At 38.9% G+C, this 22,221-nt stretch overlaps 2 protein-coding genes across 2 annotated transcripts in view; both read left to right on the top strand.

Moving 5' to 3' along the window:
* Positions 1-1,749: 1,749 nt before the first annotated feature.
* Positions 1,750-19,075, top strand: zgc:92275 (uncharacterized protein LOC436885 homolog). The gene is made up of 7 exons (XM_024298775.2): positions 1,750-2,198; positions 12,819-13,007; positions 13,112-13,290; positions 13,887-14,012; positions 14,877-14,993; positions 16,374-16,550; positions 18,763-19,075. The coding sequence occupies exons 1-7, from the start codon at positions 1,823-1,825 to the stop codon at positions 18,922-18,924; spliced, it is 1,326 nt and encodes a 441-aa protein (XP_024154543.1). The 5' UTR covers positions 1,750-1,822; the 3' UTR covers positions 18,925-19,075.
* Positions 19,076-21,440: 2,365 nt separating this feature from the next.
* The window catches only part of grin1a (glutamate receptor, ionotropic, N-methyl D-aspartate 1a), a 56,180-nt gene continuing 55,399 nt past the window's right edge, over positions 21,441-22,221 (top strand). The window contains exon 1 of the mRNA XM_024299959.2: positions 21,441-21,693. The gene's annotated coding sequence lies outside the window, so the exon portion shown is untranslated. The remainder of the gene's footprint in view (positions 21,694-22,221) is intronic.

The raw sequence follows: 22,221 nt of genomic DNA, 5'->3' as shown, positions 1-22,221 counted from the left end.
TTGTGCTATTTTTAGGCCATTTTTTTTACTGTGTTGTTTTCTAGGACATAATTTCTGTGGAGCAGCCAAAGTTCATTAGAAATTCACTTCTGAGTTGGAGGGACCTCTGGTCACACGCAAGACGGCATCAGAATCAATCTGTAGCCGGAAGCGGAAATTGTAACTTTAGCCGGTTGTGGAAGCGGAAATTTCCTAAACTTTAGAAAACTCTTTCAAAATGAATTTTTAAAACCTTTTCAGAACAATCAGCTTTTACGCCTTTGAATGTGAATAAACTGTTTTTTTTTCTCCGTGAATCAGCTGATCAGGGCTGTGAAAGGCCGAGAGTGTCACAGAGAAAATAACGGCAACAGGGGTCGATAGAAGAGAGAAAAAAAGGTCGAAAGCTTAAAGCAATATTTTTGTTGCGGACTGCTCCGGCTGGGGGAGGGACTTCCGGCTATTGATTTTCAGTCGCCATACTTTTTGTCTGTAGCAAGATTCTTTTACTGAGTTGTGGGTGGAACTTTTGGGGCGGAGCACCCCGCCCCCACTTCCTCTCTCTCATCTATTTATACGCAATCTAAACATTAGCGGTACAATAAAAAGTACATGTAGCACCTACATCACATCTACAAGCTTTTTCCAACTGGACTTTTTCATCGGCTCCTGATTCACTATGGTTGGAATAAAGAAATACTCAAAAACGCAAATTTAAGTTAACTTTTCTGCATTTTTGTCTTCCATCATCAGAAAATGCTATAGGAACATTTTAAAAACAAAATTGGAATGGGACTTTATCAACCACACACACTCTCACATTCACAACTGGACCTAAAATCTTCTTCCTCGAAATCTTTCAGTCGATGAGTAACTTTCAAGACAGAAAAATGATAAACGAAAATGAAACCAAACGAACAATTCCAGTGGCTCAACCAGCCATAGAAGACTGAAACCTTAAACTCACAACATTAATGACAAAACTTAAAAGACATCAGAGCCTCAAGTGCTGACTCTTCTTTATATTTCTCTTAAACAATAGTCAAGGTGTCACAGCAGCTGTTGTTGCTGCTTTTCCTGTCAGCAATAACATCTCTGAATTTTTAACCTGCTTAAACCCAGAGTCACCTGGTGTGGGAGTTTGTGTACGATGTGGCTGCAGGCATGATTCCATCCAGACTGCAACCCTCAGAGTGCCTCAGGAGGAACTGCTGAGAGGAGTGGTAGTTAGCTGGAAAGTTACGCTTTTCTTAGGTGAGGAATGTCTCTTACATAAACAACTCAATTGCCACAGTCGAGGTAATTACAGCAGAGAATGGCACAAGTTCTGCCTTAATGCCTGCCTGAGCTCAGGTCACGACAGGTGGATCGGGTTTGGTCATTTTTTTCAACACATCTACTGTGATATATTCTAGGTTTTTAGATAATAGGAGAAAAAAGATTGAAAAAAAGAACAAATGAGTTTTAAGATTTGATTTGGTGACCATTACATATTTTCTTCATTTTGTCTCTGTATAGCGAAAAACACACCTTCACCTGAGTGTAGCTGGATATAGGCTCCAGCATCCTTATGATACCAAGTTTAAAAATGGATGAATGGAAGATAGAAAGGGTTCTCTCATAAGTTCACAGTATATGTAAGGGGGGGGGCATGAGCATGGCGGAGGAAGTGTGATGATTAGTGCACGTTGCGCATGATGAATCAAAAGATGAGAAACCACGAAGGCTCGACCACACCCCGGTCTGTGATGCTCTGGGTGGGGCATCCGTGGGTTGATCTGTCAGTCTGTGCAGAGGCGTCAAATGCTGAGACGCAGACGAGTTTGGACCGTGCACAGAGAGCATGTCCTGGGCGAAGGCTGCTGTGGTTGTGGGGCTGGCCGCAGCTGCGCTCCACACTCCGGACGCTGGAGAGGAGGTTGAGTTGCGCCTGTCACGGAGCGCAGTAGAGCGGGCGCGCATCTGCATCACCGGGGGTCTGCTCCTCCTCGCCCTGCACCGGCTGTACCGGCTGCTGTTCTGCCCGCTGGTGCTGCTGCGCACGCCCGATGATGTGGGCTACCTGCCCGCGGACGGCCGCTCCAAGGCGCAGGCCGCCAACGAGGTGCGCCGCCGGAGGAAGGTGGGAAAGCTGCCCCCGATCTACCCCAACGGCTGGTACCGGGTGCTGGACTCCTGCATGCTGGGCAAGGCCGAGGTCAAGAGCGTCTCCATGCTCGGTAGGAGAATGATTCTGTTGTTGCAGTGATGGAGAGTTTTCATTCAAACCTCTCCGACTGGTTTTTCAGGGACTCTAAACTTGCATTCTTACCGCATTATTCAGCTCACATCTGACACGTGAAGTTATTAGAGAAGGAAAAACACTAAATGCTCTGTCAGTTTCACTCTTCACTGATGACTAAACACTCGAAATAAACCTCCGTTTTAGCTTAGAAATTTATAGTTTCTTTAAAATAAAGTAGGCTATAAATCACTTTCAGTTGAAAGTTCTTTTCATTTATTTTTGTAGCTTTTTTTGGTTTTTGTAAAAAGAAAAAAAATGTTCTCAAAGGCTGATGACCAAGTGAAGTTGCTTGGATATTGGATATTTGACAGATATTCGGGGGATTCCCTCAATAGCTTTGAGGCTGTTTCACCACTTTAGAGTAAAACTTCCCATTGAGGACAATTGGGCTCAGCACTTTAGATTGGATTTAATGCATTTTACTTAAAAATATTTATAGTGTAAAATTGTGTTTTTCTTCAATAGCTTTGATGCCATTTGACCTACTGACCTCTAACAACTCCCCATTGAGGACAATTGGGCTCAACATTTTAATGCATTTTACTTAAAGGGGCCCAACCTTGAAAATTCTACTTTTTGAGGTTTTAAATGCATTTTACTTTTCATTCCTCACTATTAAGAACCCCCAGAGGGTATTTTGATCCGTTCATGCATTTAAGAGTAATCCTCTAAAAACCTGCACTGTCTGCAGCAGCCCCTCCCATACCCATGAAGAGGGTGAAAACTGCTGACGTAAGATCGATGCTATCAGCTCCCTGCAGGAAGAGTCTGTGTTGCAAGCTCCGCCCCCAGTCTAACACCAACACTCAATTTCTCCACAGAGCTAGAGGTGATCAGCTGAAAACTTTCATTTTAGCTGCAGAATACCGTATATCTTCAGGTTGGGTTCTGTCTTCAGTAAATTCCAGCTCAAAGAGTTGTTCATTACTTTAGACACGAGGCTCCTTTAAGACTGTAGCCCAGTCGGGAGAAGCTCTCGGTTGTTGAGAAAAACGTAAATTCTTGTGATCAATGAGTTTTACTGTTTGGAAATGACTGTCGTAAAGTTGGCGAACAGCTGAAGGGCCTTGTGGTTCGTGCATGCAGGGTGAGTGGTGCAAGAGATAGACTTCCGCATACAGAAAATGTAGCGACAAGCAGAAAAACAACATTTTACTCAATAAAATAAGAAACATACAACGTTTAAAGTGCATAAAAATCCAATCCAAAGTGCTGAGTCTGATAGTCCTCAACTGGGAGTATCATTCTAAAGTGGTTTGGGGTTAATAGGTCAAACGGCCTCAAAGCTGCCTTCACCTGGATGCCTCTTTGATGAGGATGCTCCTCTTCCTCATATAGCTCTTCCAGACTCCCGTTGTTAGCTTGTGTTTGTGCAGATGATGGAGCCTCAGCTTCATGTCTTGAGTGTGCTCACTCTGTCAGTTATAGCAGGGATCCCCAAACTATGGCCGCTTCCACTTTTGGCCCAGCCCCACAAACACTATCAGAGATGCATCTTTTTTTTTTCTCAATCTGACCGATCAAGATTTTTGATTCCACCCTTCTCTGAACTGTGATGGGAGAGGATAGTGCAGGTCCGGCTGCTGCTATAATGGTTACCATGGGAACAACGAGGAGCAACTAATGATGTCTTGAGTTGTCAAAATCTGATAGACGTTCGAGATTTGAGTAGAGTAAACCTTTTACAGCGCCTGCTGTGTCTGCGCACTGGAAGCTTGTTTATGTTGTGAAATTCCACATTTGTCACCTCAGCATGACAGAGGAATTTTCTATGCTGAGATCAGCAGACTCTTTAGTGTTCACATGAAGACAAATGATCTGCTTTCTTTCTCCTTTTTTTAACTATATGTACATATATTTCTTGTATTATTTACTTGTATTATTAGCTACAAACCTTCAAAACTGCTATGGTGGAATATTTGTTGATCCGATGAAATGAAGAAATGTCAAACGTTTTCATGAAAGTTTATTAAACAGAGCAGAGAAAAGTACACGTTGGCGAGCATGGCGGAGAGGTCTGCAGAGCTCTGATCTGTGATGAAGGACGCTCACATTTTATACAGTCGTACAATCAGCTGTTAATCAGGAGCTTAAGATTGAAACGTAAGTGTCATATCTAATATGGACAAGATGTTCTAATGAAATCAAAATGTTTACACATTGTGGTCAGGGTGTTCTGACAACAAGAAAACAAAACTCAGAGGATGAAACATAAGGAAATGTATAATTTCCGTGACACTGCCTTGAAAGGCATATACCAGGATTTTTTTTCAAGTCTTTTAGAGTGAACTATATCCATAAATATGATCATATATTACCCTTGCAACACTAAAATACACATTATGAAATATGAGTTATTTTTGAGACGACTCGATCTTTGATTCTCCGCCTTTCGCTCCTTGTGGGTGCCGCCCATTTCATGGCGTCCACATACAGCCAGCCGGCAGATTGTCTGCATTTGGCCTACAAAAAACAAAAACAAACATCAACATTTTTTGCAAAGATGTATGTGCATATTGTGTATCTCCCTGAATCAGCCCAAGCGTTCACTGTCAGAGTGGTGATGGTTAATGGGTTCATTTTCCAAGAAATGCTAACAACACCGGATGAACATTTCAGGACTTATTGAAATGTTGAGAACATCGTATTAAGTTATGATTAGCGCTGGCTCTGTATGAGAAATCCTCTCTGCTTTCATGTGGATCATTTTCCTGGAGACATGCGCACCTTTCTGTCTTTGGTCAATAATTCAATTTCAAACCAGATCTTCTAACGCTCGTTTCTTTTGCACCTCCTCCAGGAAATTGTTTGCGCCTTTGACATACCCCCCATCTGCTTGCGCCATTCTCAGATAGGTTTAGAATCCCCTTCAGCAGAATGTTCTTTGGTGTATGCCACCGCATGAAGTTGAAACACTAAATCCAATGAACGTTTCTGGGCCATTGCTACACAACACAAACACGCCTGGCGTCTGCATGACTGTGCAGAGACAGGACTCAGTTGGATGCTATACAGTGTTGTGCATTTAAAGGTTAACAAACAGGGCAGTTGGAGGCCGACTCCATTCTAAGCCCAGATTTAATAATGCTAAAAAGAGTGTACAGGGCTAGTGGAAGCAGGCTTAGCGGTGTAGGCGTGGCTTGGATCTATGATGGACAGTTAGGCTAGCTTTATGTAGCTTTATGTAGCATATGATATATGTTACAATTGTAAGCTCAGTTCTGTAGATTCTGGCACAAAGGCAAACATCTGTTCATTTAACAGCATTATGTTACCTTTAACACTAAAAGGTGTGGTTCTTGCACTATTTACAGCTTAGTTTTTAGAGATCATAGAAATGTAAATATACCACAACATCAATGATTTTCTAAGCTTTAATTTTAGCTAGCATCATAGCTAATAAAGGCTAATGTATTAAACAACAATCCAGAGTGAAATATTAATTGCAAATCTATCACCAGGACGGAGCTTGCTGGATATCATGCAAATCGCACTCAACCTCTGTTCTCTAACTTCCAAGTTCACTGGAAAGTTGTGTAAGTCAAGCTAAGCTAAAGCTAATGACCGACCGCTACAGAGTCAAAGATGGATACTGGAGCTGCAGAGCTTGATGACGTCGAACTTCTGAGACTTGCACCAGTTGACCAATCACAAAATTCAATTGTAATACCTTGTTTCAACCTGTAGAGGGCAGCACACAGATGATTTTTACTTTCAGGAATTAAAAGTTTAATTTAATTTGTCAAAAATATCGCAACAACCAACAGACAGCACTTTTGAAGCCCCATTTATAGAGGTCAACAGATTTAGTGTTTGGTTACCCTTTAAAAGGAGAGTGTTCAGCTTAGCATCGCTAGCTCCAACGAGGAAGTGTGTGTTAGCCTGGGGGCGTTGCTGGCGGTGCAGACTCTTCCTGAAAGGGGCTGTTCTCATTTTGTGACATCAGCTTGTGAAAACCTGCTTGTTTTTGTGGGTTAAAAGGAGCTGATGCTCAGAGTGCAGGTTACAACTCACACATACTCACCAAAACTGTAGAAGATTGGAAAAACATTGTCTTGATCAGAATTTAGTATCAACAACATGAAAGCATGGATCCATCCTTTCTTGTACCAACAGTTCAGCCTGGTACTACAGTGATGTGAGGGATATTTTCTTGCCACACTTATTAGAATCGTGGTTCAAACACCACAGTCTACATGAGTATTGTTGCTGACCACGTCCATCCCTTTATGACCTCAGACTACTTCCAGCAGTATAACATGTTTTAAAGTTAGAATCATCTGACTGGTTTCTAGAACAATGAGTTCACTGGACTCCTTTGGGATGTGGTGGAACAAGAGATTTGATCATGATCGGCATCATCATCAAATCATCATCAAATCTGCTGCATCTGTGTGATGCTATCATGTCACTATGGACCAAACTCTCTGAGGAATGCTTCCAGTACCTTGTCGAATCGATGCCACCAAGCATTAAAGGGCCTATACCATACAAATTCAACTTTTAGTGTTTTGAATTGTATAATAATGTTCATTTCTCACTATAAACAACCCAAAAACGGTTTCCTGTATCCTCAGTTTCCTGTTCTCAGCTAAAAGGAGTTATACTCGGTGTGTTCTTCTGCTGCTGTAGTCCATCTGCTTTAAGATTGGACGTCTTGTACCTTCTCAGATGTTCTGCTGCAGACCTCGGTTGTAACCAGTAATTATTTGAATTAGTGTTGTGTTTCTATCAGCTGGAACCAGTCTGGTCATTCTCTTCTGACCTCCGGCATCAACAAGACATTCCCCCCCACAGAACTGCTGCTATCTGGATATTTTCTCTTTTTCTGCCCATTCTCTATAAACCCTAGAGATGGTTGTGGGTGAAAATCCCAGATCAGCAGTTTCTGACATCCTGCCACCAACAACCATGAAACATTAACACCTTTCTTCCTCATTCTGATGCTCGGTGTGAACTGCAGCCGATCGTCTTCACCATGTCTACATGAATGAATGTTTTGAGTTGCTGCCATGTGATTGGCTGATTAGAAAATTGTGTTAACGAGCAGTTGGACAGGTGTGATTGTGAAGTGGCTAATGAGTGTACAAATGATCAATAAAGGTGATTTAACTATCACATAAAATAACTAAAATGATGAAGTAACCAAAAAACTTGGGGAATAAAAGATACACTATTAATTCAATAACTTCATTTTTACAGATTGAGAGTTGTTGTTTTTGTAATTTCTCAGATTTGTTGTGACCTTTTTTTGCACAAAAACAGACTTTTACCTCTTGTTGACATTCTTAACTTACTAATCATTTTTAAAATGGAAAAATTGACGTGTTCAGAAACTTTTAGCTGTCAATGCCCCTAAATAACAGTTTTGAAAAGTTTCTGTTTTTTGCTTCAATTTTTTCTATATGTCAGATGAAGGTATTAAGACAAGATGCATTTCTCCACAATTTATGACACCGACAATCAATCAGGGGTTTCATGAGATTGATGACAACATGGGTGATCAAGAAACCTCTCCAATATTTAGATTTTCAAAACAGCCTTGTTGACTACATTTTGGAGCTGAGAGAAGTTGTGGGTTGGCGCTGACTCAGCAGTGAATCTTTGCCCTGCAGCATCCAGAACCAGACGAACCTGCTCCCGCTCACCAGGGTCACTAAGGTCGTCGCACTCTGACAGAAAACCTGAAGCAGAGACGGCGTGAAGAAAATCACAGAAATGCTCAGCAGCATCTGCAGGAGCTAGAAACCCAAACAAAAGGCAAGAATGAGACTTCCAGGTCTCTGTGTGTTTGATAAAGATGTACCTGAGGCTCACCGCAGCCCCTGCACCTCCTGCAGCTCCTGCAGCCCCTGCAGCTCCTGCAGCTCCTGCAGCTCCTGGAGCCCCTGCACCTCCTGCAGCTCCTGCACCTCCTGCAGCTCCTGCAGCTCCTGCAGCCCCTGCACCTCCTGCAGCTCCTGCACCTCCTGCAGCTCCTGCAGCTCCTGCAGCCCCTGCAGCTGTTAAACAGACGCTGTTTTTGCTCAGCGTGTTTTAAGATTTCAGACGGCATGTTGCAGATACACAATCAGAGCTCAAGGAATCCAAGGTTACAAAAAATATTTCCTTTTAGTCAGAGGAGTCTGAACTCTAAATTTGTTCAAATGTCTTCTAGAATAACAGATTAAAACAGACTCAGAGAAAATTCAAACAGGAAAAAATAAAGAATCAGAGGATTCTTTAGAAATTGAATTTCAAAAAACGAGAGATTTTAGGAATGCCAATAAAGATTTATTTGTGACACAAATGTCCATGATTTAGTCCCTAGTCTTTAGGCTCAGATGAGGTCTTTATCCTGGCAGGATAAACTTGGACCACAGAAAGATGGATAAACAACAGAGTCTAGACCAGGGGTGGGCAAACTCTTAGACTTGCGGGCCACAAAGGGTTATAAAATTTGAGAGTTGACCGGACCAGGAACAGATTATTGGAGTGTTTTAGTAATCTACCTTGTTAAAAAAATAAAAAGTATTACATCTAAAAAAAAAACCCTCCTCTGTTTTATTTGAAATAAATATAAACAGAACATTCTGGAGATTTTATTCCCAAACTGCAGCTTTTGCTCTTATTTTAGAGCCACTTGTACCAATGGGTTGATGACCTTCAGGGAAAAATGCAAGCTTAAAGGGTAACCAAACAAGGAAGTTGGAGGTTGACTCCACCCACAGACGAAATGTGAAAATCCAGTCAGAGGGGCGGGGCTGGGGGGCAGGACTGTTATCATTACTGGAGCTGGAGATCATGACTGGGACTTCTAAAATGACGTTTGACTAAAATGGTTTGACCAATCATGAAATTCCAATGTAATACCTCGTATCAACCTGTAGGGGGCTATCGGGTTTATTTTAATCTGTCAATGTTGTCGATGTTCTTTGATCAACATCAACCCATTGGTGGAATTGGCATTAAAATGAGAACAAAAGCCGCAAATTAAAAATAAAAAAAGCAAAAAACCACTCAAATGTTCTGTTTTAAAGTTTATATATTCATTTTCAATCAAAGTTAAAGTATTTTTGTCCAGATTCCATGTCAATTTTTTCTTTCACGAGGTGGATCATCAAAACATTCCAAGCATCTGCTTCTGGTCCAACCCTTCTGTCAAATTTTAGAACCCTTTGTGGCCCACGAGTCAAAGAGTTCACCCATCCCTGGCTCAGAGTGAAGGTTTGATTAATGGGTGGCATGTGGAATGATGCAAGAACCCAGCTTACCTGGAAGTGAGGTAGATCTTCCTCATTGAAATTATGCCAAAGCTTCTCAAAGGTTACAAATCACATATAAATGCCAGTGAGGTAAAAGGAAAGTGGGTGGAGCTACATCACAGAATTAGTTAAATGATCTTGTAGATCTCCAGAAACAGCAGTCGAAATCTTTGCTGTTTGCTGTTGATCGACTAATGCATGGGTGCCCAAATGTGGCCCTGTGGGCCAAATTTGGCCCTCCAAAGGTTATCTTTAGGCCCACCAAGTCGTGGCTGCAGAAGTCGCGGAGCGTTTAGTTAAAAACCCTTACCAGTTTCCCATTGATTCTCTATGGTGTTCCAAAACTCTAATATACTTTCAGCCTCCAGGTGGTGCTGTTACCCTTTCTTTGCCTGCGGCTATGGGAGAAACAACCCATAAGTGAGTCAGTCTTGGGCTTTTTTTCTTTTTAGTGTTAGAAATTCCCAAGAGTCACTTCCGATGCTATTAGCAGCTTTTTCAGCTAGCAAAGATGGAGCGGCAACGGCAAATGGATAAAGTCAACAGACCAGCTCCACGTCTCTCATTAGGATCCCAGTTTGCTGTTTTCATTGGAAGAAAGTGTTTAGATTGCTCTTGTTTTTTAATTGAAAATGACCATTGAGGCCTTCCTGTTAAAGGTTTCAAAGACAAATGTTATTCATTTTTTATTCTTACAATTGTGTGTTACCTTAATGAATACTGAAAAAAATAAATAAATGGAACCATATTCTTCCTTTTTCTCCTTTTAGGTCATGACACGCAAAAAAAAAAAAAATACTGTATTTAGCCTGCGGACTGTGATCTCGTTTAGATTTTGCCCCAATGAGTCGATCAAATGAATTTTTGGACTGTGGGGCCTCGAGGTTATTAAAGAGGAAGGCTGCTGCAGCTGTTGGTGTAAAGATGATCTCAGATTCTGATGCCACATCCCTGAAACAGTCATCATGTATGCTGATGACTGTTTCTGGAAGACTAATTATTTATATCATAACTTCATGAATTCATGTAGAGTTACAACAGGAATATGGGTTTATAAATGATTCATTAACATATTAAAAATACAAATCTAAAAATGTTGATGTATTTTGATACAATTAGAAGGTTTTTGAAATCATTTACTAACACTTTGTAAATGAGCTTACAACTTAAAAAACAATCTCTAAATCACTGGTTTGTAAACAATTTAATACTTATTTTTAAATGTTTAATCATTAAAGAATGAAGTCCTAACATACCATTAATAAACACATTATAGTAATCATTTTAAATCAAGAATAAAGTGTTAATAACAACACATATAAGCTACTTGTTAATGCTTAATAAAGTAGGAGTAAGGCTTTATAAATGATTAATTAAGTGTAAACTCATGGTCAACTAATGCTTAACTAATGTTTCATAATGTGTAGTTATTGTAAAGTGTTACCAATTGTTTAATACATGTCCTCCATCATGAGCAAAAAGGCCACAAGAACATGTTAAAAACACAATTTTCATTAGTCTTTAAATGGAGGTTTTTTACTTTCAGCTGATAACAGTAAACTCTATAAAAATGTTGATTTTTGTGCTTTTGACACAAAAGCTTACTGAACAAATAATAAAAGGACTTCAGCCAAATCAGGTAGCAGTATTTCCTCTGAGGGCTTCTACATCAACACTCCTGTCCTTTCAGCTGAACTACTGTTCTCTATGTTAAAACACATTATTATTATTTATATATTTTTAGTGATTCTGTGGCCTCTGTCACTTCAGTTCTGTTCTCCTCTACTGTTCTTCTTTCTCCTCCCTGATATCTGCTGACATGTTCTGACACTTGTTGAATCTGTCAGAACAGTGTCCTGTTGTGGGCTGGGTCATGATCGGGTTCTGTTCTGCCCCATCACCGTGCAGCTCTGAAGCGTTTGGAACAGCTGAGGTCGTTCTGACGCTGAGCTGCTGCTGCTGTAGTCAAATGTTGGGTGGAGATGTTCAGGTGTGGTTTCTCAACCCAGTTTGCATGTGTGTAAGGTGGAGATGACAGGAAGCCCTGCAGTTACATAAGAGCTTCATTACACCTTCACTACCTACAACTGGCTTATTTTATAGATAACTAGAAAAAAAGAAAATCATAAGAAATTAAAGTAAGGTAAAAAATATTTTTCAACATTACTGCCCTCTAGTGTTCAAAAAATGTGTTGAATCTGCTTTTTCTGATAACTGTGTTTGACCCTTTAACTGCCTGCTCAACCAAACTCTTGAGCACATTTTAAAAACATATTTTAACAAATATCGATTGTGATTATTAATCACCCTTAGAAACATGTGTCAAAGTCAAGATCTGGCCCTCCAGATAATTTATTTTATTGTTATTAATGATCCAATGTTATCTTGCTCTTATTTCTAAGTTGTTTAATTTTGACAAAATATATTTTTAATATAGAGTAAAATATTAAAAGTTATTCAAGGTTTAAGCTGATTTATTCTGGAATAATATTTCTGCCTTTTTATTATTCAGAATTATGTTGAAAAGTTACAGTTTTGAAGTTTTAAAAATTGGCATTCTGCTAGCTTTTTGGACTATTTTGGCATTCACTAAGATTTTTTCAGGGAATTTTGGAGTTTAGCTAATATTTCAGCTACATGCTAGCTGTTTTAGGCTTATTTATCACGCTAATTTAGCATTTAGCTAATATTTTAGCTGGCTATCAGCTTTAGCGTTTTCACCTATCAACTTCAGAATCTTCAGCTATCAGCACTAACATCTTCATCAGCCAAATTCAGCTTACAGCATTCACACTAGCATCATCACAGGTAATGTTATATATCTAGTTCACAATGACATTAAAAAGTTACTGTTTTAAAATTTTATTTTTAGTGTTCAATAAATGTTTATCCTGCTCGGCCCGCCATCTAAGGTGTGTTTTGGATTTTGGCCCCTCGTGCGATTGCGTTTGACACTCCTGCTCTAGGCAGTAAGAAATCAAACAAATTGTTTTCATTGATTTTATTCTGGTTGGGTTCTTAGAGTCAAACAGTTACATTGATAAAACATAAAAATCCAGTCAGAGGCATAAAAAAACACAAAAATGTGCTGATACATACATTTGTTGTTTAGTATTCCTGTTTGGTTAACTTAAATTATTCTTTAAAATTAAATTGAAATAGAATAGAAAATAGTTCAGTTCTTTAAAAGTGGTCAGGATACAACTGTAAAGCAGGTTAGAAATTACATGACAGTTTTAAAATATTATTTACAAGAATAACCTCAAAAAGATGAACCCTGCAGTTCTTTTGTCTGTGTTAATGTGCCGCAGGTCAGGAGCTGGCCGTGTTTCGCGGCGAGGATGGGAAGGCCTATGTGCTGGACGCCTACTGCCCCCACCTGGGCGCCAACCTGGCAGTGGGGGGGCAGGTGTCAGGGAGCTGCCTAGAGTGTCCGTTCCATGGATGGCAGTTTCGGGGAGGTGATGGGAAGTGTGTGAAGATTCCTTATTCAAAGAAAGGTATGGAGAAGAGTGTTGATGACTGTTTTCAAGCGTTTGCACAGTGAAGTTGGACTTTTGATTCTGGTTCCTGGAATATTCCATTCATGTTCTCTGTCCTTCAGTCCTAGAGTCTGCCAAAGTGCGGTCGTGGATCTGCTGCGAGCAGAACCAGCAGATCCTGGTGTGGTTCCACTGTGATGGAGAAGAACCCGAGTGGAGCGTTCCCGAACAGGAGGAGATCTCCAACGGCTCGTGGGTGTACCGCGGGAGAACCGAACACTTCTTAAGCGCTCACATCGAGGTTCGTCGGGTCTTTCTTCTGTGGTTCTGACTCATCTTAACACTTCCTTCCACTGCATTTTTGAACATGATTCACATCTATCGCACAAGGGGCCAAAATCCAAAACACAAATTGGGTCGCGGGCCGAACAGGATAAACATGTATTGAACACTCTGAAAGTACATTTTTAAAACTTTAAAAACGTAGCTTTTTAACATAATTGTGAACTAGATAAACAGCATTACCTGCAGTAATGCTAGTGTGAATGCTTTAAGCTGAATTTGAAATCTGAAGATGCTGAAAATGAACGCTGAAGCTGATAGCCAGCTAAAATATTAGACAAATGCTAAATTAACCTAAAAAAACTTTAAAGTTTGGTTAGCAAAAACAGCAAGCATGTAGCTGAAAAAATAGCGGATCCGCCCCCCCGGGGGCTGGCCGTCGACACACGTGCTGCACATCATGTCAAATAAAAAACTGTTTCAAGTAAAAAAAAAAAAAACTTTGAAAATGTTTCACAATTTGTGACCCTTGAAACAAAAAAACATCTCTAACTACTAAAACTATTTCATGCCCCTGATCTTCATTTCGAACTTCATTGTGTTTCTGACACACAGGAAGTTGCTGAAAATGCCGGAGATGTGGCTCACCTGTACCACCTGCATGTGCCGGGTATCGTCAGCGGCGTGGATCTGCGTTACATCAACAACAAACTGTGGGAGTTTCTACGACATGACTGGAAGGTAAAACTCATTTTCATCCTCAAAAGGTAAAATTAAAAAATATATATCTAGTCAAGAGGACCTTTTTCGTTGCATGAATGAATGAAAATGAAAATGAATTGGGAAACGCCAGGCTATCGACACGAGGCCTTAAAACCCTCTCCCGATGTAAATAGCATCCCCTCCGAAGTAATCCAGCCTCCTCGTCTACGGGATCCTCTATGAATAGAGATGTCGTTTTGGTTTCAGCGTGGTGGAAACGTGCAGTCTCTAACATCCTTCACTTTAAGAAGGGGCGGAGACCGCACGGAACTCTGAGTTTCCTGAAGGAAACCTTCTCCAGACCAGGTTACATTCACAGAGTCAGCTGCCATAGTGATGTACTCTGAGTTCAGCTCAACCCTCTTTATGAAATTTGTTTGGTTTAACCAACTTTCACGGGTTTAAATTATCTCTGTTTCTGAAACCAGAAATTTAGAGTTTTCCTGAATTTGGAGTTCACAAACTCACCTTCAACAGTATTAACTGTAACCCTAACCGCTCCTACAGGTCTGTGCAGCCAAAAAAAAAAAGGTTCAGCATCGGCTGCACGTATTTAGAAAATTACATAGGAATAGCATTTATCTCCCAGATTTACAGCATTGTTACTTTATTCCGGTTAAAAACACATAATTGTCTTTACTTTGGTTCTGCACTTTCTGAGTAGTGTAAGATGAGAGCTTCTCTACCTAAAACAATAAAAAAACTATTTAAAAAATATTTTTTTAATGCTGGCATAACATAAGAAATGCACATTTTTATGTGTATAATAATGAGTGCAATGGAACTACTGTTTATTGGCGTCTCTGCGTCTGATCTGTAAACCTCTGTGTCTGTCTGCTGAAGGTGGAGTGGGAAGGAAACAAGCCCGACAAGCACTGCTCGGAGATGACGCTGAAGCACAGCCTGACTGTGTTCGGGTCTAACTGCGGCCTGCTGGATCTGACTGTGGTGGCTCGCCAGGTCTGTGATGGCTGAGGAAGTGATGAAAAGGCAACATGACAGGAAAACTGGAACAGTTTAGCATCTTCAGGAGGCTAAAGAGGAGAAATGATGCAGCAAACATCAATCATGAAATCTAAAGTTATTCTGGAGTTTTTTTCTAAGAAAAACTTTCATGGTAAAACAAAGTACCCAGTGATGTATCCATGTTAGAAGCTGCTCAGGAGTAACACATGAAGCCTGTTTTTACACAAATAAAAAGCAACTGAATTAAAACGTGAATTAATATAAGAAAAATTATCATCAACTATTTTTAATTTGTACACTTCTGGCTGATAAACATTTAAAATCTAAAAAAAAGATCTAACTTGTTAGAGTTTAGTAGCTTCACCAATTAATCTACATTATGATAACTTTAAATTTTATGTTTTTTTTTTATTATTTTTAATGATCTATTAAAAGATTTTCCAATCTGACCTCCATGTAAGCAATCCAAACTTTTTCAGTTTTGTCTGACATTTTGTCCAAACACTAACAAACAACTTGGACTGGTTTTATTCTCATTTAACAGCAAAAATTATTAAAATCAAAGAACTTTTCATGTAGATATTTTTAATTTCTGCATTTACCTGACCTTTATTATTCCTCTAAATATGTCAAATTAGTATAATACGAAAACATTAACATGAGCTGTTTGACACTGCAGATGCTATTTTAAATAAAGTCTGAATTTCTTCCTTTCAAATACTTCTGTGGATCTTAAAAGCATCCCAAGTAGGAATTTAAGATTATTTTAAATACTTTGAAACACCTGAAAGTAAAAAATTCTGCAAACCTTTCAATTTAATTTAATTTAATTTAATTTAATTTAATTTAATTTAATTTAATTTTATTTTATTTTATTTTATTTTATTTTATTTTATAATTACATTTAATGTGAGATAATTTTTATTTATTCTGATGAATTTTAGTCCAACACTCCAAATATGTTGGTGGGATTTTTGTGCACTTTTTGTTCTGAGTGTCCCTTGTGTTCATTCACAACAGAGTTATTACATCTTTGCTAAGTCTTTAACATTTTTTCTTCAAACCATTAAACTTGAACCCTCTAAAGTCAGCTGTTTGCACAGTTTAATCAGCTCTCCACGATGAAGAAACAATTTCACTGCAGCAAACATGCTTCATGGTAGACTTGACTGAAAATATTTGAAAAAATAACATCTTCAAAGTCAGAGTAGAAGCAGAGAATCAGATATTCCTTTCAGAAGGTTCTCCACAGCTGTGATGTTTTTTGCTTTTTTAACCGATGTTCTGCAACTTTTGCCCCTTTTTAAATTAAAAAAAAAAAAATGAAATGTTTAATGGTACGCAGCTCAACCTGCTGTGATGTCGCTCCTCCAGGTGGGCCCAAGTTTGGTGTTTCTTGACTTCAGACACAAGTTCCTGGGTCGGGGGATGATCCTGCAGTCTGTGACTCCTGTGGAGCCACTCCTGCAGTGCGTCACTCACACCATCTACTACCAGGCCAACATCCCAGCCGTGGTGCCCAAATTCCTCCTCAGGGGGGAGTGCATGCAGGTGAAGTATGTCTTCTTACCTTTAGATCCACCGTCCTGTGTGTTTTCTCCCTCCTGCTGATACAAGTGTTTCACTGCAGCAGAACCTGCTTTCACCTGTTGCAGCTGGAAAATAAGCAGGGTGCTAGATATGGAGGATCTGTGTAGAGCAGGGGCGTCAAACCACAGGTCATGGGCCGAACACGATAAACATTTATTGAACACACTAAAACGAAACTTTTAAAACTTTAAAACCGTAACTTTTTAACATAATTATGAACTAAATATATAGCATCACCCGTGATAATGTTAGTGTGAATGCTGTAAGATGGATTTGGCCTCTGAAGCTGATAGCTGAAATCACTGAAGCTAACAACCTGCTAAAATATTATCTAAACGCCACATTAGCCTAAAAAAACTTCAGTTAGCCAAAATAACTAGCATGTAGCTGAAAAAAATAACAAAACTTCAAAATAGCCCAAAAAAACTAAAAAAGGCCTATATTAGCCAAAACAACTAGCATATAGCTGAAATATTAGCTAAACTCCAATTAGCCTAAAAAACGTATTATAAATATTTTTAACGCAAATAATATTGCGATTAATCTCGATTAATTTTTTTTCCAAGTTTGCGATTAATTCGTTAAATATTTATATTCAATTCCCGGCCCTAAATAAAAACATACAAAACACAGATACATCACACCCATTTCAGATATCAAGTAATACATGAATTAGAACAAGAAACATTCATGAAGATTTTGTTGTAACAGAGTTCATGTAAACTGTGGCGTCCTGTCTCTCTCTCTCAATGTGTTGCAGCTCTGTGAAGCTGTCGCTCCACAGCAGCAGCGAGACCCTGCTGTCACAGAGGAAGTGCTAATAGTTCTCCGAAAACGTGTTAATGAGCTTGACGCTGAAGAAACGCCACTTGTTCAAAGATAGAAACTAAATAAAAGAATACTTTAAAAATGATTGAAACTTCTGATCAAACAGAAATGGGATTGTTGTTGCTGGAGGTCCACTATGTCATTGATAAAGTCAAACGTAGTGAAACTATTAAAAAAGAGAGGAAACTCTGTGTTCTATATCAACAAAATCCAGTCATTCTTATCAAACGCCTCGTTCGGTCCGGTATTTTGAGCATTTCCATTGTAAAATGGACCCATTGACCCTTTAACACCCGAGCTCCAGAGTTAATGTTCTTTAATTTACTGTCACTTTTCAATTGTTTGCACGGTCAACGTAATTCCAGTAGATTCTGAGGGAGAAAAGCGGCTCGATGAGAGCTATCATAATCACACTGGGGGGGATCAGGGGCGGAGCTCCAAAAGCCACGCCCCCTCATAGGATATTTTGGAGACAGGGGCTTCAGATCAACATGAAAATTGCTTTTTAAGACATTTAGGTTGTAGGTTTTTGTTTAAAATTTCATAATCATAAATAAAACACTACTGGTAACGTTTTTGAAAGCAAAAAAAAAAAAATGCCATAGGGGACTTTAAAAGCAAGACAGTCAAACATGATGTTTCTTATTATTAGGATTTTGGTGTGCCACCTTTTACTCTTAGATATAAACAACATTTTTGTAGAATCTATAAAAAAAACTCAAAACATTTAGATTAACCTGAACTTTTCATTGTCATTCTCTAAGATGTGAGGCACAAAACATATAACTAAATCATTTTTCAATCATTTTAAACTTCATTTTTTCAAAACTTTAACCTCTTTATTGTAATTTACCAAAATAAAACAACATTTGGAGACTTTTATTTGACATACTATGAATTAAAAACACAAATTTAGAGAAAATTTCTTCACAATTTCTGACTGTAAATTCGTTTTTTTTGCCTAGCTGTTTGACATGTTAAAAATCTAAGCAGAAATGATAAAACTGAAATAACTAACCTGTTGTATAATCAATTTTAAGCATTTTTCATCAAAGTCAGGTTGCAGACCCCTGCACTAGCGTATTGCAGCACTGGTTGAAAAACACTTCTTTAGGATGCTGTCTGTGCTCTGAAATTAGCCCCCGCTCCCCACACACATGTAAATGTCAGATGTCAGCAGGAGTTCCTGACAGGCGACATTTAGTTAATCAGCAGCACTGAACACGGGAAGCCTGCAGATACGTTAGACATGCAGCAGGACAGTGTCCGTCAGAGCCGCTTTCTCACAGAGAATCCTGTTCTCCGATGCTTGAAGTGACTGCTGTGGTTTTCTCTCCCCGGGCAGTTTGAGCGAGACGTGATGATCTGGAACAATAAGAAGTACATCTCCAACCCTCTGCTGGTGAAGGAGGACGCCACCATTCGGAAGCATCGGCTCTGGTATAAGCAGTTCTACAGCGAAAACAGCCCTACGTTTCAATACCAGAACGACACCCTGGACTTCTGACGGGCCGGGCCTCGCTGGGTCAGGCGTTGAGATCTCCTGCAGCTGCAACCTCGTAGACAGACATGGCAAATCATCACTACCCAGAATTTTAGCAGAATATTGAAAAACATGTGTTTGCTTCATTTTTGATTTTTTAAAAATTGGATAATCAAAAATGATTTGTTCTTCTACAGTGTAGTAGTAGTTCACTTTCAGCTTATCCCATTAGGGGTCGCCACAGTGTAACAGCACCCACTGTTTTGCATTAGTGATTTGACAGAGTTTTTATGCCAGATGCCCTTTCTGACACAACCCTGTACTTGAGGGGCACAGGGACCCAGTTAAGCAGCAGCGTCAAGAGTCTTGCCTACGGACCCAATCTGGGTGGGGATCAGTGGACAACCCTGGGAATTGAACCCAGGGCTTGCTGCGTGTCAGCCCTTCACCTAGCCCACTGAGCCACCCAGCCACTGATTTGTTCTTCTACAGTATTTAAAAAAAAATCATTTAAAATTCATAAATAAATGAAGCAGTCCTTTTTCCCTGTTTTCATTTTTAATTTTAATTTGAAAAAACCAAATGATACGTGGGTATTGCTTTTTTTTCCTTCAATGTTGAGTTTCATACGGGCGCTCAGGAGAAGCTCCACGAGCGCACAGTCCTTCATGACGGGCAGAACTAGTTTTAGGAGTGTAAGAATACTTTAAAGGCGATTAGAAGAGGTCGCAGGAGAATACTCATGAGATCTTAGGAGTAGAGGAGCGGGCGTGGAGACTGTCCTCATGGGCTCATGTCATTTTTCACTAAACTGGCTTTTCTCTGAGTAAAAGATACTTTATACACGAGCCTCAGTTTGTTGTTTTTGCTTGCTTCCGTTTTTGTAGACAACTCTCCAGCAGACTTTACCTTTAATTTTCCTTTTTAGAGATGAAACATTTTAGCGTGGCCTTCAGGGTCAGACAGAAAGCTTGTGTTTTTGTGTTTCAGTCTGACCTCTGGGATTCAGATTAAGGGCACATGGGATTGTTTTTGATTGAAATCTCCTGGTTATTCAGGAGCAAACTGATATTTATTTACCAGTAACACTAGGTAGTTTATTTTAATTATCAGCCTTCTATTGTTTTGTATATTTATGTTAGTATGTTTGATTTGCTGCCAATATTTTGCCTAAAAAGAGACTTTTGTATTTATTTATTTTTTCATTTTTTTTTCTTTTTTTTTACCTGAATGACAAACTGTTGTTTCCTGTAAAGTACACAGATCTGCTCCAGCTTCAGCCTTTATGCTGACTGTTTTGGGAATAAAAATTATTCTTTAAGATTTTGCATGAAGCCTGGTTCATTCTGTGCACACTCCGCTGATTTGAATTTCTTTATGAACATGAAACATCTTAAAAATACCATTAAGAGCACACTGCTCTGGATTAGATGAAGCGTCTGCTTGGATAATGATGGTCCGTTCTCCTAAAATGTTCTCATTTGCCTTTTAAATGAATGTTGTCTGAGGACTGTGTGAGCAATGGAGGAGAAGTGTTCAGATGTCCACTTTTAGAAGAAAAAGGGAGATGTGTAGAGGTGGAAAGTGGAAGGGAACGTTTGTCGACAGTGTGGTTTCATGCAGAGAAAGAGAACCACAGGTGCAGTTCAAGTGGAATGGAGCATGAGAGGTTGACCTGTACGGGTTTTGAAGGTTTTGGGGTCGTCTGAGTTGGGATGGTCCACACAAACTATACTGTATAACTAAACTAAACTATACAACTATACTAAATGCATAATTTCTTAGTGCCTCACCTTCTCATTATCCTTACGCATTGTAAATGTTCACTACAACCTGTTGTCCGCACCACTCCTGTATCAATACGTAAGTTATAATGACTAAAGCTGAATGATTGTTTGTTCCAACCCCTAAAAGGAGCAGCAGAAAAACAGATAAGTGGAATAAATCAAAACAAGGAATAAAGGACAACAGAATCAATGAATGAAACAACTTAAAAAAAAAAAACTTCTTGGCACTGCAGAGATTTCTAGCATCTTCTAGAGCACGTGTTAAACTTAAGGGGCAGGATCCGGCCAGCGGGATAATTATATCTGGCCCTCCAGATTATTTTATTCTAACGTCCCGATGTTATCTTGTATAACTGTGATAGGATATGTTTTATGGAGAGGAACATCTTTTAGGATATTTTTAAGTTTAATTTTATTTTATTTTATTTACATAAAATGGCATATAAGTAAATAAATTTGTAGTTTTTTTCTTTTAATATTTACTTTATTTCCAATTTGTATGATTTTTGCAGAATATATTATTATGGAGAGTAAAATACTGAAGGTTATTTAAGGTTTAAGATGATTTATTCTGGAATAATATTCCTGCCTGATTTTATTCATATTTATATGAGAAAAAAAATACGTTTTTAAAGCTTTAAAGTTTCAACAATTTAGTTTTTTTATGTGTTCAATGAATTTTTATCCTGTTTGGCAAATGTCCTGTGTGTTTTGGGCCCTCTGTGTGATTGAGTTTGACACTCCCGTCCTAGAAGGTAACAGGGTGAAAAGGCAACAACACTATAACTAAGTTAATATTCAGCCCTTTATCGTTTTTGTTATTCTTTTTTTTTTGTACAATATGGTTGAGGTTTTATTTTGAAGGGACGACAGGAGTCGCTAAACAGGAAGTTGCATTCAAGCTAATGTCCGGCCCGTGTCTGCGAACAACTGTTAAAATAAAGTTAAAGTTATAAAAAAGGAAAGTTTAGCATATGGCATAACTCCTGGTTGATGAAGGAACAAGGTTAGTAACTATTTATGCATTGTAAATGTATTAGTTATTTGTTTTTACACCTAATTTCACGTTATTGGCACATAATAATGTTGCCCAGTAGATGGCGCTGTGATGCCAAGCTAATGCTGTCTCATAGTTTGAAATGTACGGTGATAGTTATGATTTATTTTATGTTTATACAAAAAATGAACCATTTTATTGTTAAATACGTTTTTTAAATTACAGTTTTTTTTATTTACATCAAAGGTTAAAACTGTGAAAGTACAAATTAATGGTGTAAAGTTTTGAAGTTTAAAAAATAAATTAAACAAAAAGGTTGAAATGGTGAACAACTGTAATAGATGTAACATATATTTGTAATTTTTTCTTTATAACTTTTAAACACACACTGCTTAGTAAAGGGTTGTGAATAGGAGTGTGTATCTTTCCCTCTCAGTCTCACTCAATTCGATACGCATCTCGTTCAATAGTTTAGGAATTGATTCAATCAATACATAAAGGATTCTACTAAATTTTTGGCGATACGATACTGCCCGA

The sequence above is a fragment of the Oryzias melastigma genome, linkage group LG12 (genome assembly GCF_002922805.2).
Source record: "Oryzias melastigma strain HK-1 linkage group LG12, ASM292280v2, whole genome shotgun sequence".
NCBI classification, from domain to species: Eukaryota; Metazoa; Chordata; class Actinopteri; order Beloniformes; family Adrianichthyidae; genus Oryzias; species Oryzias melastigma.
This window is presented reverse-complemented; position numbering and strand designations above follow the sequence as displayed.

What these genes read in the sequence shown, in the direction of transcription:
- zgc:92275 (XM_024298775.2), top strand. Translation starts at nt 1,823, where the DNA reads ATGTCCTGGGCGAAGGCTGCTGTGGTTGTGGGGCTGGCCGCAGCTGCG. An exon ending in CAAGAGCGTCTCCATGCTCG is followed by an intron (nt 2,199 to 12,818) that starts GTAGGAGAATGA and finishes AATGTGCCGCAG; the next exon opens with GTCAGGAGCTGGCCGTGTTT. An exon ending in TCTTAAGCGCTCACATCGAG is followed by an intron (nt 13,291 to 13,886) that starts GTTCGTCGGGTC and finishes TCTGACACACAG; the next exon opens with GAAGTTGCTGAAAATGCCGG.